Source organism: Siniperca chuatsi, linkage group LG15 (genome assembly GCF_020085105.1).
Source record: "Siniperca chuatsi isolate FFG_IHB_CAS linkage group LG15, ASM2008510v1, whole genome shotgun sequence".
In the NCBI taxonomy this organism is placed as follows: Eukaryota; Metazoa; Chordata; class Actinopteri; order Centrarchiformes; family Sinipercidae; genus Siniperca; species Siniperca chuatsi.
The window spans coordinates 26,539,944-26,555,417 of NC_058056.1; the positions used below are offsets into that span (position 1 = coordinate 26,539,944).

Sequence of the window (15,474 nt, forward strand, 5' to 3'; positions counted from 1 at the left end):
CAATGGTGACCAGGTTTGTCTTGCTTGCATCTACAGTCTGAGTGAGTTCGTCCAGCTCCTTTTTGTTAATTTTCTCATAGCTGCTGATGGCTCTGATGTCCTCTTGGAGGTTGGTAAGCTTGTCAAAAAGCAGACAGTTCTCTGTGATGCTGAGTTCAGAGGCAATGTCTTTACTCTTAATTAAAAGAGCCTCACAGACAGCAGACTGCTTCTCAGCCTCAGCCAGGGTCTCTTGGATCTGACGAACTCTGCGATCAAGTTCAGTAGGGCTCCTGAACTCACAGTCTGCACTCCTGGAGGCTTCTCTGTGCAAATGAGCCACAACCCAGGAATCTAGGTCAGCAATCTGTTCTGACAGCTTTTCTCTGGTCTGCAGTCCTGACTCTATCTCTCTCACAGCCTTGGCTAGCTTCTCAGTAGTTGACTTTGAGAGTTCTTCAAGGGATTCCAGAGAGGAGCGCACCATGGGCACCTCCTCAGCCTGGTCCAGCTGTGGAAGGAGCTCTGTCACCTCCTCCACTAGTGACTCCAGTTGGCCCTTTTTGGCCATGACCTCAGACTGCAGCTTCTTCAGATCTCTGAGCTTCCGATGCACCTCCTCAGGGAGGAGAGCCACCCTCTTCCTCCTGCCCTCAATGTCACTCTCTGTCTGTCTTGCCCAGGCAAGGCCATCCCTCATTACAACAATAATTTTCTCCATGATGGGGTTGCTGCTGTTCTGGGTTTGAGAGAACACTAGTTCCTCTGTGTGGCAAAGTTGGTCTTTGACCCTCTGAAGCCTCTGCTGTATCTGTTTTGATTCCTTCTCCCACCGTGAGCTAAGGAGTAGTGCCTCTGACAGTTGCTGCAAATAATGGTATTGTTGCTGGATAGCTTTAACCTCAGCATTTGCCACCATCAGTTGCTGTGCCTTCTTGCAATTCCACTGAGTAACTGAAGGAGATTTCAAGGCTTCGAGGTCTTTGGCGATTGTCTCCAAATGTTCCTGAAGACTTGATATTGCAGACAGAAGGCTGCTGGTCTCACGAGAATGGACATTTGTGTGATACAAGGTCCTCTCCACAACTCTTTCCAGGCCTCTCCACTTCTCTTGTAGGTTCTTCTGCTCAGTCTGTGTGGTAGCTTGCTCAGACCGGCTGAGGTGGTGGCATAACTTGGTATGAGTCACGAGCAACTCCCCAAGTAGTGTTCTGTTCTCCTCCATACTTCTCTGTAAGGAGCATACTTGCTCTGCCTTCTTGGAGCTGCTCTCTTCTTGGGACCTGAAAGAAAAACAGTCAAGTCTATAAATGATGTGCTTGGCATTTACAGAGTTACAGATAACAGATGTATGAGGGAGTGTTGAGATTTGAGATTTACATTACATTTAATGTTAATATAAAAGATTATTGCTAAGATAACTACACTCCCCTTTGCCTTGACTAAGTCTTGCCCCTCCTTGGTTTCAATTTTGGCTTGATTTCGAGTTTCAGTTTGTCTGGTCTTTTATGTTGTGAGTTGCTGTTATGCTGTGTTGAAATGTGATTCTGCTAATGATTAGACCCCTGGAAGAATAGCCACTGTTGATGAAGCTAATGGGCATCCTAAAAAATGTCAATTAAAGTCATCACAAACACAACACTAATTCAACAAAAAATTTGTATTTTTTTAGTAGAGTATCTGAAATTAAAAATGATTTTGAGTTCTGATAAATGATAACAATAAAGATTTATTGGTAATTGACCCCACTGTACAGTATATTTATACTTAATAATGCAATATATTGTATCATACCTTAAACTGCAACCTTCCTTAAGCACCTTACCTTAAGAAATTAAAACAAAACCATAGACAACTCACATTCTGACAACATCCAGTTCTGCTGTCAGTCTCTCCAGCATGGTCTTGGCTGCTTGGGTCTGTCTGCAGTAATCAGTCACCACCTGCAGCTGGGCCTCTTTACTCTGGATGACAGCAGCTGCATCCTGAACCACAGTACTCCACTGGTCCTCCAGATGCTCCAGAGCATCCCTGTTCTCAGCCTCAGCCCCTCTCATCTGAGAGAGCAATGACAACTGTGCCAGGGCAGTCTCTTGGCACTCCTGTCCTCACCAAGCGAAAGTAAACACACAGACAATTATTTAAAGCCTGTAGTTTTGATGCAAATGTTATGTTTATTGATATTATCTGATTGTTACTAAACACAAGTATGAGTGGTTTATTTCAACAGTTATAAATCATAAGCACCTGTTGCACAATTGTTTTGGCAAATGTGTATTTGTTTTTAATATACACTTTTGGAACAGGTTGGTACAGATATGTATTAGAGATGCCCAATTCTGGAGGCACTTTGGCATTATTACTTATGTTTTGCCAACCTGCTATCCAACTCCACCAGTATCTACAAATCAAGCTGGTGCCATAAATTATTTTTTTATTTCTCTAATGAGTCATGCACCCTGTCATTTTGAATCGCACCTGGGCCTCCTCCAGCTGCTGGGCCATGGCTGTTGTGTTGAGCTCAGCTGGATGGTTCTTGCAGCTCAGGACTTCAGACACCATCCTGCTTAGATGATTGTCCAGATCACTGGTGGATGTAATCAGAGCCTCTGGAGCATCCTCCAGTGGTTTTCCCTTAAGACACAGAAGCACATCAGAGCCTGGAGTCTTGAAATTCCAGTTGAGGCCCAAAATGGGTTTTGGTGAGGTCTACGCATGACCAAATTTAAAAAGGATCTTGCTTTAGTCTGTTTAGTCCATTTAGGGCCTATATAAGAAACTTATTTTTTATTCCATATTTGGCCATCTAAAAGTAGGAAGTACCCTTAAATTTCCCTGCATTAAACACTTTTTTGGTAATCCACTGTATATCTGTCATACAGTGGAGAGCAACAAGAAGGATTAAAAGTAACTAAATAATGCAACAACCATAAATTAGATTCAAACCAGCAGTGCTGACAGTACATGGTCATCACACCTGGCGACTCCTGTGGTAGTTTCAAAAAAGACACATTGGCACACAGCAATCATGATACCTCATTGAGTTGACTTTTGGATCCTGTCCCTGCGAGTAGCTGTATTTCTGTGAAGATGTTCCTCATGGCAGATCCTTCTGGTACCTCCAGAACAAGTTTCTCAGTCTTCACAACACTTGCTTCTGCTTGAGCTTTGTTTTCCCAAGAGGGCAATCCTTCCACCAGGGTTACTTCACCCCAGATAACGTCAGTTGAAGATTTCTGAACTTCCTGCAGTAATGCTGGTGATATCTTGTCAGCCTCGTACACCTTCTCCCATTGTGAACACAAAACACCAGTATAAATGCAGGAAAAAATCTGACATAAAATTGCATACTGTTTCATTGAGCTAAGAAAATAACTGTCTCTCTTTGTAAAACTATCCCATTTGAATTATAAGTTTTCTGTGGAAGTGTACCACGCCTTACTCCCTTTGACTTGCAAGATAATGATGTTGACATGTATGAGGAAGCTCATATTCCTACCCTGAGGCACTGAAACCTTTGGTAGCACAGATATCTCAGGCTTATATTCTTTGCTTCGCATGTCATGCTATTAAAATGTAGCTGCATATGCCACTTGTGGTGCTCTAAATGTAAAGTAAATGTCTTAAGAACTTGTGAAAATTGTAAGCTTTTACAGAAACCCTGAAGGTACACTGACCAGTCATCCATGCACCTCTAAACGATGTGGGCTTTGTAGATAATTGGTGGACTTTGGGAAAGACCCGGTCTTATTAGGAGAGATGGCATTCATCCCACTTTGAATGGAGCAGCTCTCATAGCCAGAAATCTGACCAAGTTTATTAGTGGACCAAAACCATGACAACTCAGAGTTGAGACCAGGAGGCAGTCCTATACGCTTCTCTGAGCTTCCAGAGCAGTCACCCACCAAAACTCCTTAGTGACGGTGTCTGCCCCCTGACCACTCAAATTAATAAAATCAGAAGTTAACAGAAGAGGAGCTATAGATAAAAACCTAAACAAAAACGCTGAAATAGCACAACAAAATAGGAGAATTAAATGTGGACTCTTAAACATCAGATCTCTATCATCTAAAGCTGTACTAGTGAACGATTTAATATCAGAGTATCATATTGACTTATTTTGTCTTACTGAAACCTGGCTGGGTCATGAAGAATATGTTAGCCTAAATGAATCCACTCTGCCCAGTCATATTAATCTTCATATTCCTCGAAGCACCGGCCGAGGAGGTGGAGTTGCAGCCATCTTCGACTCAAGCCTATTAATCAACCCTAAACCTAAACTAAATTATATCTCAATCGAAAGCCTTGTTCTTAGTCTTTCACACCCAACCTGGAAAACACGACAGCCAATTCTATTTGTTATAGTGTACTGCGGTCCTGAGAGTTTTTTATCAAGTTTAGTCTTTAAAACAGATAAAATAATTATTGTAGGTGATTTCAATATTCATGTGGATGTTGAAAATGATAGCCTTTGTACTGCGTTTATCTCATTATTAGATTTGATTGGCTTTTGTCAGAGTATACATGAAGCCACTCACTGTTTTAACCACACCCTTAATAGTCTTTCCACAGAATCCTTCTTTATTGGACCATTACTTAATAACTTTTGAACTGCTATTACTGGACTACACGCCATTAGTCAAAAACTCTTACTCTAGATGTCTATCTGATATTGCTGTGGCTAGATTCAAGGAAGCGATCCCATCTGCATTTAATTTAATGTTATGTCTCAATATAACAGGGCAAATCGGCCCCTCCCAAATTGACCATCTAGTTGATAGTGCTGCCCTCAAACCCACTTAATTCTATCGCTCCTCTAAAAAGAAGATAATAAAACAAAGAAAGCTCCATCACAACCCCAAACCCGAATTAAAGCAAACATCACGAATAAGGCATTCCAACCACCTGGAAGAATCTCGTTTAGTCTGGCAAGATAGTCTTAAAACATACAGGAAGGCCCTCTGTAATGCCAGAGTAGCTTATTACTCATCATTAATAGAGGAAAATTTTTAGCACTGTAGCCAGGCTGACAGAGAGTCATAGCTCTATTCGGGAGGCAGACACCATCTCCACATTTAAGAGTAGGCTTAAAACTTTCCTCTTTGATAAAGCTCATAGTTAGGCTTGGCTTGGGTGAGCCCTGAACCATCCCTTAGTTATGCTGCTATAGGCCTAGACTGCCTGATGCACCTCTTTCCTCTCTCCTTCTCTCCCTCTCCATCTGTATGCATTTTTATCCCATTATTGCATGTTACTAACTCGACATCTTCTCTCTCCCATAGTTCTTTGGTGCTATATAAATAAAATTGAATTGAATTCAAGTGCAAGGAGCAAGGAGCAAGTGCAAACAAGTATATGTAAGAGACTGAGCATAACAGAGGATGTATATGTATGACTTGGATAAATAAAACTATATTCACCCTCTTTTTCACTGGATATCTCTCTCACACTCTCTCTAACTGTCTGCAGATGAGTGCCCCCCATGTCTTACCTGTTGCGAATCCATACTCTGAAGTCTCACTTCACCAGTGGTGGTGGTCGTGGCCATTGGGAGTGGAACATTTTGAATTTCTACCTTGACCATCTTTTCCCTTTCCTTATCTTGAATTGTCCTATTCTCCTTCTTCTGTTCTTCTTTCTTATTTTCCTTTGCATGTGTTGAGTGTCTCTCTGTTTGGGCTCTAGGGACCACAATGGGTTCAGATAGGGATTCAGTAAAGCTTTCTCGCACTTCTACGCTGGTCATCTTAACTGCAGACTTGTCAGGCTGAACGTCAGTGGTAGTCACATCCTTGCTTTCTCTAACTGTCTCAAACTGGATACTTGATTCCATCCTTGGTTCCTTTTCTATTTTGACAGTTTTGTATTCATGCACACTCATTTTTCTCCCTTTTTAACAGACATTTCATCCAGGCTCTTGGGTACATGATGCATGTCAAGTGGTGACATTTTAGCATGTTTTTCGTGGACACCATGATCCTTGACCTCTTTGGGTCTTTCCTGAGTTACAGTTTGGCTTGGTTTTAACTTGTCTTGTTCAGATAAGCTGATTTCTACAAAGTCTGTCGATATATCATGTGGCTGAACAGCTGTAAAAATGGCAGAGGTAGGTAGGTGAGTGGAGTCACTTTCAGCCACATTCTCTTGTATTTCCGTACTGATTTCTTGCACATCTACTCTTGTCGTCTTAACTGCAACCTTAATGGGATGAACATCAGCTGTAGTCTTATCTTTGTTTTCTGGCACTTTTTCGCACTGTATACTTGTTTGAACTGTATCTATCCTTGGCACCTTTGTTATCATGACAGAGATGTTTTCATCCTCCACTTGACCCGTTGGTATATTCATATCCATTCTGACAGACCTTTCATTCCTGCTCTTGGGTGCATCAACCATGTCATCTGTCCACACTTTAGGATGCTGTTCCTGGTGATCATGTTCTTTGGTCTTCACTTCGACCATGGTCCTCTTGACTGTGGCCTTTTCTGGCTGAACATCAGCTGAAGTCAGGTTTTCTGGCATTTTTTCACACTGGATACGTGTTTGATCTATATCAACTGGCACCCTTGCTACTGTAACAGATGTGATTTCATTCTTCTTTATAGTGGCCTGCGTATCTGCTTGTAAAATGCGCACTTCAGTCCCTTTGTGGATTTTCTCCATCCTAACAGACTTTTCATCCAGGCCCTGAGGTGCATCATGCACATCTTTTGTCAACACTTTAGAATGCACTTCTTGCACATCGCGACCTTTGTCCTTTTTGGGTCTTTCCTGTGTGGCATTCATGAGCTCTTGTTCATCGCTTGGTTTTACAGTATCTTGCTCAGATAAGCTTTTTTCTGCAAATGTTGTCTCTGATTCACTTGGCTGCACTGCTGCAAAAGCAACAGAGGTGGGTTGAGTGGAGTCACTCTTAGCCACATTCTCTTGCCTTTCTGTGCTGATGTGTTGCACTTCTGCTCTTGTCTTAACAGCAGCCTTTTCTGGCTTAACATCAGGAGTAGTTTTATCTTTGTTTTCTGGTGCTCCTCCACACTGGATACTTGTTTGAATTATATCTATCCTTGGATCTTTTGCTATCGTGACAAATGTGTTTTCATGCTCCTCAAGACTGGTCGATATATCTAGTTGTAAAACACACATTTCAGGCCCCATGTGGATTTTCTCCATCCTAACAGGCTTTTCATCCAGGCACTTGGGTACATTGTGCATACCCTGTGTTGACACACTAGGACACTCTTCATGGACCCCGTGTTCTTTGATGTCTCTAGGTCTATTCTTTACAGTTTTCAAGAGCCCTATCTTAGTTTCAGTTTGGCTTGGATTTACTATGTCTTGCTCATATAAACTTATTTCTATAAATTTTGTTTTTTTCTCATGTGGTTGCAATGATTCAGAAGCAGAAGAGGTGGGTTGAGCAAAGTCCCTTTGAGCCACATTGTCTTGACATTCAGTACTGCTTTCTAGCACGTCTATCATAGTCATCTTAGCTACAGCCTTCTCTGACTTAACATCAGCAGTAGTCATATCTTTGTTTTTTGGCACTCCTTCACTCTGGATACTTGTTTGAACAATATCTATCCTTTTTGCTGTTGTGACAGATGTGTTTTCATCATCCTCTGGACTGGTCTGTATATCTAGTTGTAGAATGTGCACTTCAGGCCCCATGTGGATTTTCTTAATATACTTTTCATCCAGGCTCTTAGGTGCATCGTGAATGCCATGAGTTGATACTTTAGCATGCTCTTCTTTGACATTATGTTCCTTGTCCTCTTTGGGTCTTTCCTGTGTGGTTTCCAAGAGCTTCAGCTGACTCACAGTTTCCCTTGGTTTTATTATGTCTTGCTCAGATGAGCTTATTTCTGAAAATTCAGTCTCTGCCTTGTGAGGCTGCACCGCTGCAAAAACAGCAGAGGTCGGTTGAGTGGAGTCACTTGTAGCTACACTATCTGTCTCTGGCTGATCTGGATTTATCTCACATGTCTGGTTGACTTCTATCTCAGGCAGATCAAGGACCAGATATCTCTTCTGAATCTCAGGTGTGTTTTTCCATAACTTGTCTATGTAGTCTGCCACATGTGGTGTGTCAGTAGGCTCGGTGGAAAGAGGTGGTTGTGTTTGAGGCACTGTAATAGAGTCTCTTTCTGTAGACTGGGTAATGGTTTGTTCTAGGGCCTCTTTAGATCTGTCTTTGGGCTCCTGTAACTCAGAATGTGAAGATTTAGCCATGGTAGAAAGAGGTGTAAGGACAGACTCCAAAGGTTTAGCATGAGGAGATGAAGTACAAGTATCCACTTTTTCTGATAGTTGCAAATATGTGGTATCAACCCTCACTAATCCAGGGGTCTGAATATGTACACTCTCACTACTCATCCATGGGTGAGTATCAGCTGCCTGTACAAAAACCTCAGACGTGTCCAGAATGACTGTGGCCACTTTCTTTCCTGGGAACTCCTGAATGGTGCCACCAACCTGAACAGTAAACTTATCACAAACTGGACTGAAGTTCTTGACAGTAGTTTGACTCTCCTTAGCAGGTTCCACTTTTTGAGGAACACTTGATTTAACATCAGCCTTGACTGGAAGTTGGCTTTTACTAACAATCTCAGTTTCCTGCATCTTGGTCTGTGGTCCCATGGCAATCTCTGCAGTCTGTAAAGTTCCATAAAGTTCTGGACTCTTTGACTTTCTCCTGGTTGGTAAAAGCTTAGTTTCTCCTACAACAGCAGGTTTAATTTCCTCCCGGAAACCCGATGAAGACTTTTGACTATCAGGTTCTTTCTTGTTCTGTGTTGGCTCCATATCGGAAAGGTTTGGGGAAGATTTTAGACTTCTTGACCTTCTCTTTGTAGGTAAAACTTCAGTTTCATCCACAACAGCAATTTCAGTCTGCCCTGTGACCTCATCGATAGCCATGGTAGACTCCACACTTTCAAGTTCTTTCTTAGTATCTTCAGGCTCTATATCAATAGGTCTTTGGAGGGCAGAGGCTGGCTCTGGAGCTGTAGAAACTTCAAATTTGTTTGACATTCTTCTGGTTGGTATACATTTAGTTTCTTCCACAACAGCAACATCCATTTGCTCTGTGGAAGCCAATGAAGACCTTTGACTGTCATGTTCATTCCTGGTCTGTATCTGCTCTTTGACAGCAAGTTCCCTTGACTTCCCTTTGGTTGGTGAGAGCTTATATTCTGACTCAACATCAGCTTCAGTCTTACCAGAGACAAATTCTGGAGTTGCAGAAGACTTCACATTCTCATGTTCTTTCTTGGTTTCATCAGTATTTCTTTTGAGTGCAGAGGCTGTTTCCGGAGCAGTGAGAATTTCATCACTCTTGGGCTCCCTCCTGGTTGTTATGACCTTACCTTCTTCCATAACAGCACCTTCAGTTTCCACTCTAGAATCCAGTGAAGACTTCTGACTATTGGGCTCATCCTTGGTCTCTGTCAGCTTATTGGTAGCAAGTTTTGTAGAACAATTTGGACTCTTTGACTTTCTCTTAGTTGGTAAAAGCTCACTTGATTCTACAACAGCAATTTTAGTTGATCCTGTCTCCACCTGCGCACCTAACGCAGGCTTTTCACTTTGAGGGTCTTTCTCAACAACGGTTTTACTGAGGACAGACTCTGGTTCTTGTCCCAAGAAAACCTCAAGACTCTTTGACTTCTTCCCGGTTGGTGTGAGCTCAGTTCCTTCCAAAACAGTAACTTCAGTTTGCTCTCTGGAATTCATTGAAGACTTCTGACTTTTAGATTCTTCCTTGGTCTCAGACAAAACTATGCTAGCAAATTCTGTGGAAGGTTTTAGACCCATTGACTTTCTTTTGGTTGGTGAAAGCTTTTCTTTTTCCACAACAGTAATTTCAGTTAGTCCTGTGACTACCTCTGGAGTTGAAGATGGCTTCTGACTGTCAGGCTCTTCCTTGGTCATTGTCAGCTCCTGGCTAGAAAGTTCTAAAGAAACCTTTGGACTTGTTGACTTTCTTTTGGTTGGGGAAAGCTTACTGTCTTTAACAACAGCAGTTTCAATTGCTCCTGTGACTACCTGTACAATTGAAGTCTTCCCACTCTTGGATTCTTCCACCTTAGATGCCACATCAGTAGTATCTCTAAGAGCAGAGACTGGCATTACAGCTGTGGAAACATCAAGACTCTTCAGCTTAATACTTGCTGTGACCATCTCTGGAGATGAAGATAGCTTCTGACTGTCAGGCTCTTCCTTGGTCTTTGTCAGCTCTGTGGTAGCAAGTTCTGAGAAAGGTTTCAGATCCTTCGACTTTCTTTTGGTAGGTGAAAGCTTTCCTTTTTCCACAACAGTAATTTCAGTTGTTGCTGTGACCATCTCTGGAGATGAAGATGGTTTCTGACTGTCAGGCTCTTCCTTGGTCTTTGTCAGCTCCATGGTATCAGATTCTAGAGAAAGTTTAAGATCCTTTGACTTTCTTTTGGTAGGTGAAAGCTTTCCTTTTTCCACAACAGTAGTTTCAGTAATTTCTGTTGGTGCTGTGACGACACCTGGAGTTGAGAATGGCTTCTGACTGTCAGGCTCTTCCTTGGTCTTTGTCAGCTCTGTGGTAGCAAGTTCTGGGAAAAGTTTAAGACCCTTTGACTTTCTTTTGGTAGGTGAAAGCTTTCCTTTTTCCACAACAGTAATTTCAGTAACTTCAATTGGTGCTGTGACCACCTCTGGAGATGAAGATGGCTTCTGACTGTCAGGCTCTTCCTTGGTCTTTGTCAGCTCTGTGATAGCAAGTTCTGAGGAAGGTTTCAGACCCTTTGACATTATTTTGGTTGGTGAAAGCTTTCCTTTTTCCACAACAGTGATTTCAGTTGTTGCTGTGACCACCTCTAGAGATGAAGCTGGCGTCTGACTGCCAGGCTCTTCCTTGGTCTTTGTCAGCTCTGTGGTAGCAAGTTGTAGGGAGAGTTTAAGATCCTTTGACTTTCTTTTGGTAGGTGAAAGCTTTCCTTTTTCCACAACAGTAGTTTCAGTAATTTCTGTTGGTGCTGTGACGACACCTGGAGTTGAGAATGGCTTCTGACTGTAAGGATCTTCCTTGGTCTTTGTCAGCTCTGTGGTAGCAAGTTCTGGGGAAAGTTTCAGACCCTTTGACTTTCTTTTGGTTGGTGAAAGCTTTCCTTTCTCCACAACAGTGATTTCAGTTGTTGCTGTGACCACCTCTAGAGATGAAGCTTGCTTCTGACTGTCAGGATCTTCCTTGGTCTTTGTCAGCTCTGTGGTAGCAAGTTCTGGGGAAAGTTTAAGACCCTTTGACTTTCTTTTTGTAGGGGAAAGCTTTCCTTTTTCCACAACAGTAATTTCAGTAACTTCAATTGGTGCTGTGACCACCTCTGGAGATGAAGATGGCTTCTGACTGTCAGGCTCTTCCTTGGTCTTTGTCAGCTCTGTGGTAGCAAGTTCTGAGGAAGGTTTCAGACCCTTTGACATTCTTTTGGCTGGTGAAAGCATTCCTTTTTCCACAACCGTGACTTCAGTTGTTGCTGTGACCATCTCTGGAGATGAAGCTGGCTTCTGACTGTCAGGATCTTCCTTGGTCTTTGTCAGCTCTGTGGTAGCAAGTTCTGGGGAAAGTTTCAGATCCTTCGACTTTCTTTTGGTAGGTGAAAGCTTTCGTTGTTCCACAACAGTAGTTTCAGTAATTTCTGTTGGTGCTGCGACCACCTGTTCAGCTGAAGATGGCTTCTGACTGTCAGGCTCTTCCTTGGTCTTTGTCAGCTCCATGGTATCACATTCTAGAGAAAGTTTTAGACCCTTTGACATTCTTTTGGTAGGTGAAAGCTTTCCTTTTTCCACAACAGTGATTTCAGTTGTTGCTGTGACCACCTCTTCAGCTGATGATGGCTTCTGACTGTCAGGATCTTCCTTGGTCTTTGCCAGCTCTGTGGTAGCAAGTTCTGGGAAAAGTTTAAGACCCTTTGACTTTCTTTTGGTAGGTGAATGCTTTTTTCCACTTGTTCCACAACAGTAGTTTCAGTAATTTCTGTTGGTGCTGCTCCATGGTATCCACCTGTTCAGCTGAAGATGGCTTCTGACTTCTGACTGTCAGGCTCTTCCTTGGTCTTTGTCAGCTCTGTGTTTAAGACCCTTTGACTTTCTTTTGGTAGGTGAATGCTTTCCTTGTTCCACAACAGTAGTTTCAGTAATTTCTGTTGGTGCTGCGACCACCTGTTCAGCTGAAGATGGCTTCTGACTGTCAGGTTCTTCCTTGGTCTTTGTCAGCTCTGTGGTAGCAAGTTCTGAGGAAGGTTTCAGACCCTTTGACATTCTTTTGGTTGGTGAAAGCTTTCCTTTTTCCACAACTGTAACTTCAGTTGTTGCTGTGACCATCTCTGGAGATGAAGATGGCTTCTGACTGTCAGGATCTTCCTTGGTCTTTGCCAGCTCTGTGGTAGCAAGTTCTGGGAAAAGTTTAAGACCCTTTGACTTTCTTTTGGTAGGTGAAAGCTTTCCTTGTTCCACAACAGTAGTTTCAGTAATTTCTGTTGGTGCTATGACCACCTGTTCAGCTGAAGATGGCTTCTGACTGTCAGGCTCTTCCTTGGTCTTTGTCAGCTCTGTGATAGCAAGTTCTGGAGATTGTTTCAGACCCTTTGACATTCTTTTGGCTGGTGAAAGCTTTCCTTTTTCCACAACAGTAACTTCAGTTGTTGCTGTGACCATCTCTGGAGATGAAGATGGCTTCTGACTGTCAGGCTCTTCCTTGGTCTTTGCCAGCTCTGTGGTAGCAAGTTCTGGGAAAAGTTTAAGACCCTTTGACTTTCTTTTGGTAGGTGAAAGCTTTCCTTTTTCCACAACAGTAATTTCAGTAACTTCAGTTGTTGCTGTGACCACCTCCTCATTTGAAGATGGCTTCTGACTGTCAGGCTCTTCCTTGGTCCTTGTCAGCTCCATGGTATCACATTCTAGAGAAAATTTAAGACCCTTTGACATTCTTTTGGTAGGTGAAAGCTTTCCTTTTTCCACAACAGTGATTTCAGTTGTTGCTTTGACCACCTCTTCAGCTGATGATGGCTTCTGACTCTCAGGCTTTTCCTTGGTCTTTTTCAGCTCAGTGGCAGCAAGTTCTGGGGAATGTTTCAGACCCTTTGACTTTCTTTTGATAGGTGAAAGCTTTCCTTTTTCTACAATGGTAGTTTCAGTAATTTTATTTGGTGCTGTGGCCACCTCTTCATTTGAAGATGGCTTCAGACTGTCAGGCTCTTCCTTGGTCTTTGTCAGCTCTGTGGTAGCAAGTTCTGAGGAAGGCTTAAGACCCTTTGACTTTCTTTTGGTTGGTGAAAGCTTTCCTTTTTCCACAACAGTAATTTCAGTTTTTGCTGTGACCATCTCTGGAGATAAAGATGGCTTCTGACTGTCAGGATCTTCGTTGGTCTTTGCCAGCTCTGTGGTAGCAAGTTCTGGGAAAAGTTTAAGACCCTTTGACTTTCTTTTGGTAGGTGAAAGCTTTCCTTTTCCCACAACAGTAATTTCAATTGGTGCTGTGACCACCTCTAGATTTGAAGATGGATTTTGACTGTGAGGTTCTTCCTTGGTCATTGTCAGCTCTGTGGTAGCAAATTCTGGGCTCTTCGATTTTCTTTTGGTAGGTGAAAGCAAAACTTTTTCCACAACAGTAATTTCACTTGGTCCTGTGACCACACCTGGAGGTGAAGACCTTTGACCATCAAGTTCTTTCTTCTTTTGTTCAGGTTCCACATCAGGTGATCTAACTTGGGTAACTTTCTCGTAAGTTGTGGAAAAGTCACCACTCTTTGACTTTCTTCTGGTTGGTACAAACTTTGTTTCTTCAGTAACACTTTCATTTTGGTCATTGGAACTCAAGGAAGATTTTTGACTATCAGGCTCTTCCCTTGTCTGAGGTACCTCAGTGTCAGCAAGTTTAAGAGGAAGTTCTGTACTCTTTGACTTTCTCTTGGGTGGTAGAAACTTACTTTGTTCTATCACAGCAGTTTCAGCTTGCCCTCGAACTAACTCTGGGGTTTCGGGATAATTTTCAGGTTCTTGTTTTGTTTCCTGCTCCACAACGGTAATTTTACCAAAGGGGGACACTGACTCTGGAACTGTGGAAACCTCAAGACTCTTTGACTTCCTCTTGGTTGGTATAACTTCAGGATCAGTTGTTACAGGGACAGTAGTGAATGGCTCTGATACATCTAGAATGGTTGCTATATTCTTTGTTTCTTCAACAGCAGCAGTTCCTGTTAGATTTATGGGTAACCCCTGAGTAATAATATTTTTTACCATTTCAGGCTCCACCTTTGCCTGGGTAGGCTCTGTATCAGTGGCTGAAGTCTTGGACTTTCGCCTGGATGGTACAGGTGTAGTTTTCTCACTAACACCAGGTGCAGACTGCTCAATTACATTTCGGATCAGTACATGTTCCTCAACAGCAGGTTTAATTTTCTCAGCTCCAACAGGCTCAGCTGAGATATCTAGCTTTATACTTTTGTGCACTTTCTTGGTGAGTTCACCTGCAACATCAGTTGTTACAGGGACAGTAGTGAATGGTTCTGATACATTTAGAATAATGGTTGCTATATTATTTGTTTCTTCCACAGCAGCAGTTCCTGTCAGATTTGTGGGTGACCCTTGAGTAATAATAGTTGTCACCATTTCAGGCTCCCCCTTAGCTTGAGCAGGCTCTGTATCAGTGGCCGAAGTCTTAGACTTTCTCCTGGATGGTACAGGTGTAGTTTTCTCACTAACACCAGGTGCAGACTGCTCAATGACCTTTTGGATCAGTACAGGTTCCTCAACAGCAGGTTTAATCTTCTCAGCTCCAACAGGCTCAGCTGTAATATCTAGCTTTATACTTTTAAAATGTGCCTCTTGAGAAGTGTTGTAATGTGCTGTAAAAGGTTCTGAAGCACATGTTGGACTCTGAAATTTATTTTTTGTTGGTTCAATTCTGGTTTGCTCCACACCAGTAATTTTTGTGTCTTCCATGACTGTTGTCATAGTAGGCTTTAATGTTTTAGCCTCAGTTTGCAGCTCAGCTGAAACTGACAATTCATCCTCAGTAGATGTAGATTTTTCTGTTAAGGGAATGTTTTTCTGTAGTGTAACTTGATGTTTTTTCTCAGGTGAGCGCTTGTTTTTTCGAGGTGGTGCCACTACAGATGTATTTGTATCAGGCAGCTTTTGTTTTCTTCTTTCATCAAGTTCCTTGAATGAAAGGGTACAAATAGCATTACTTATTACAGAGTTACTTAACTGTTTCTTAAATATAACATGTGGTATTTAATTAATTACATAAAATATATAAATCTATTTAACATGATTTAAATACCTTTAAGCTCTGGCTGAGAGAAGCCTTATGTGTGTCTGCTTCTCTGAGTGTCTCTGAACCCTCTTTTTCCAGTTTTTCAAACAATACCGGCATCAGACAGCCTGTTAGAAACTGCTGGTGAGAAAGCACCTCCCGCAGGCTGACCTGCAACTTTTCACCTTCCTCTAATGTCACCTTACACCAGA

At 42.3% G+C, this 15,474-nt stretch overlaps 1 protein-coding gene across 1 annotated transcript in view; it reads right to left on the bottom strand.

The window, feature by feature from the left end:
• Positions 1 to 15,474, bottom strand: part of syne2b (spectrin repeat containing, nuclear envelope 2b) — a 164,953-nt gene that overhangs the window by 92,929 nt on the left and 56,550 nt on the right. Inside the window, 8 exon segments of the mRNA XM_044167586.1 lie at positions 1 to 1,262; positions 1,840 to 2,081; positions 2,458 to 2,613; positions 3,015 to 3,266; positions 5,471 to 5,862; positions 5,865 to 11,929; positions 12,101 to 15,165; positions 15,290 to 15,463. Of these exon segments, the coding sequence (XP_044023521.1) occupies positions 1 to 1,262; positions 1,840 to 2,081; positions 2,458 to 2,613; positions 3,015 to 3,266; positions 5,471 to 5,862; positions 5,865 to 11,929; positions 12,101 to 15,165; positions 15,290 to 15,463 (11,608 nt within the window).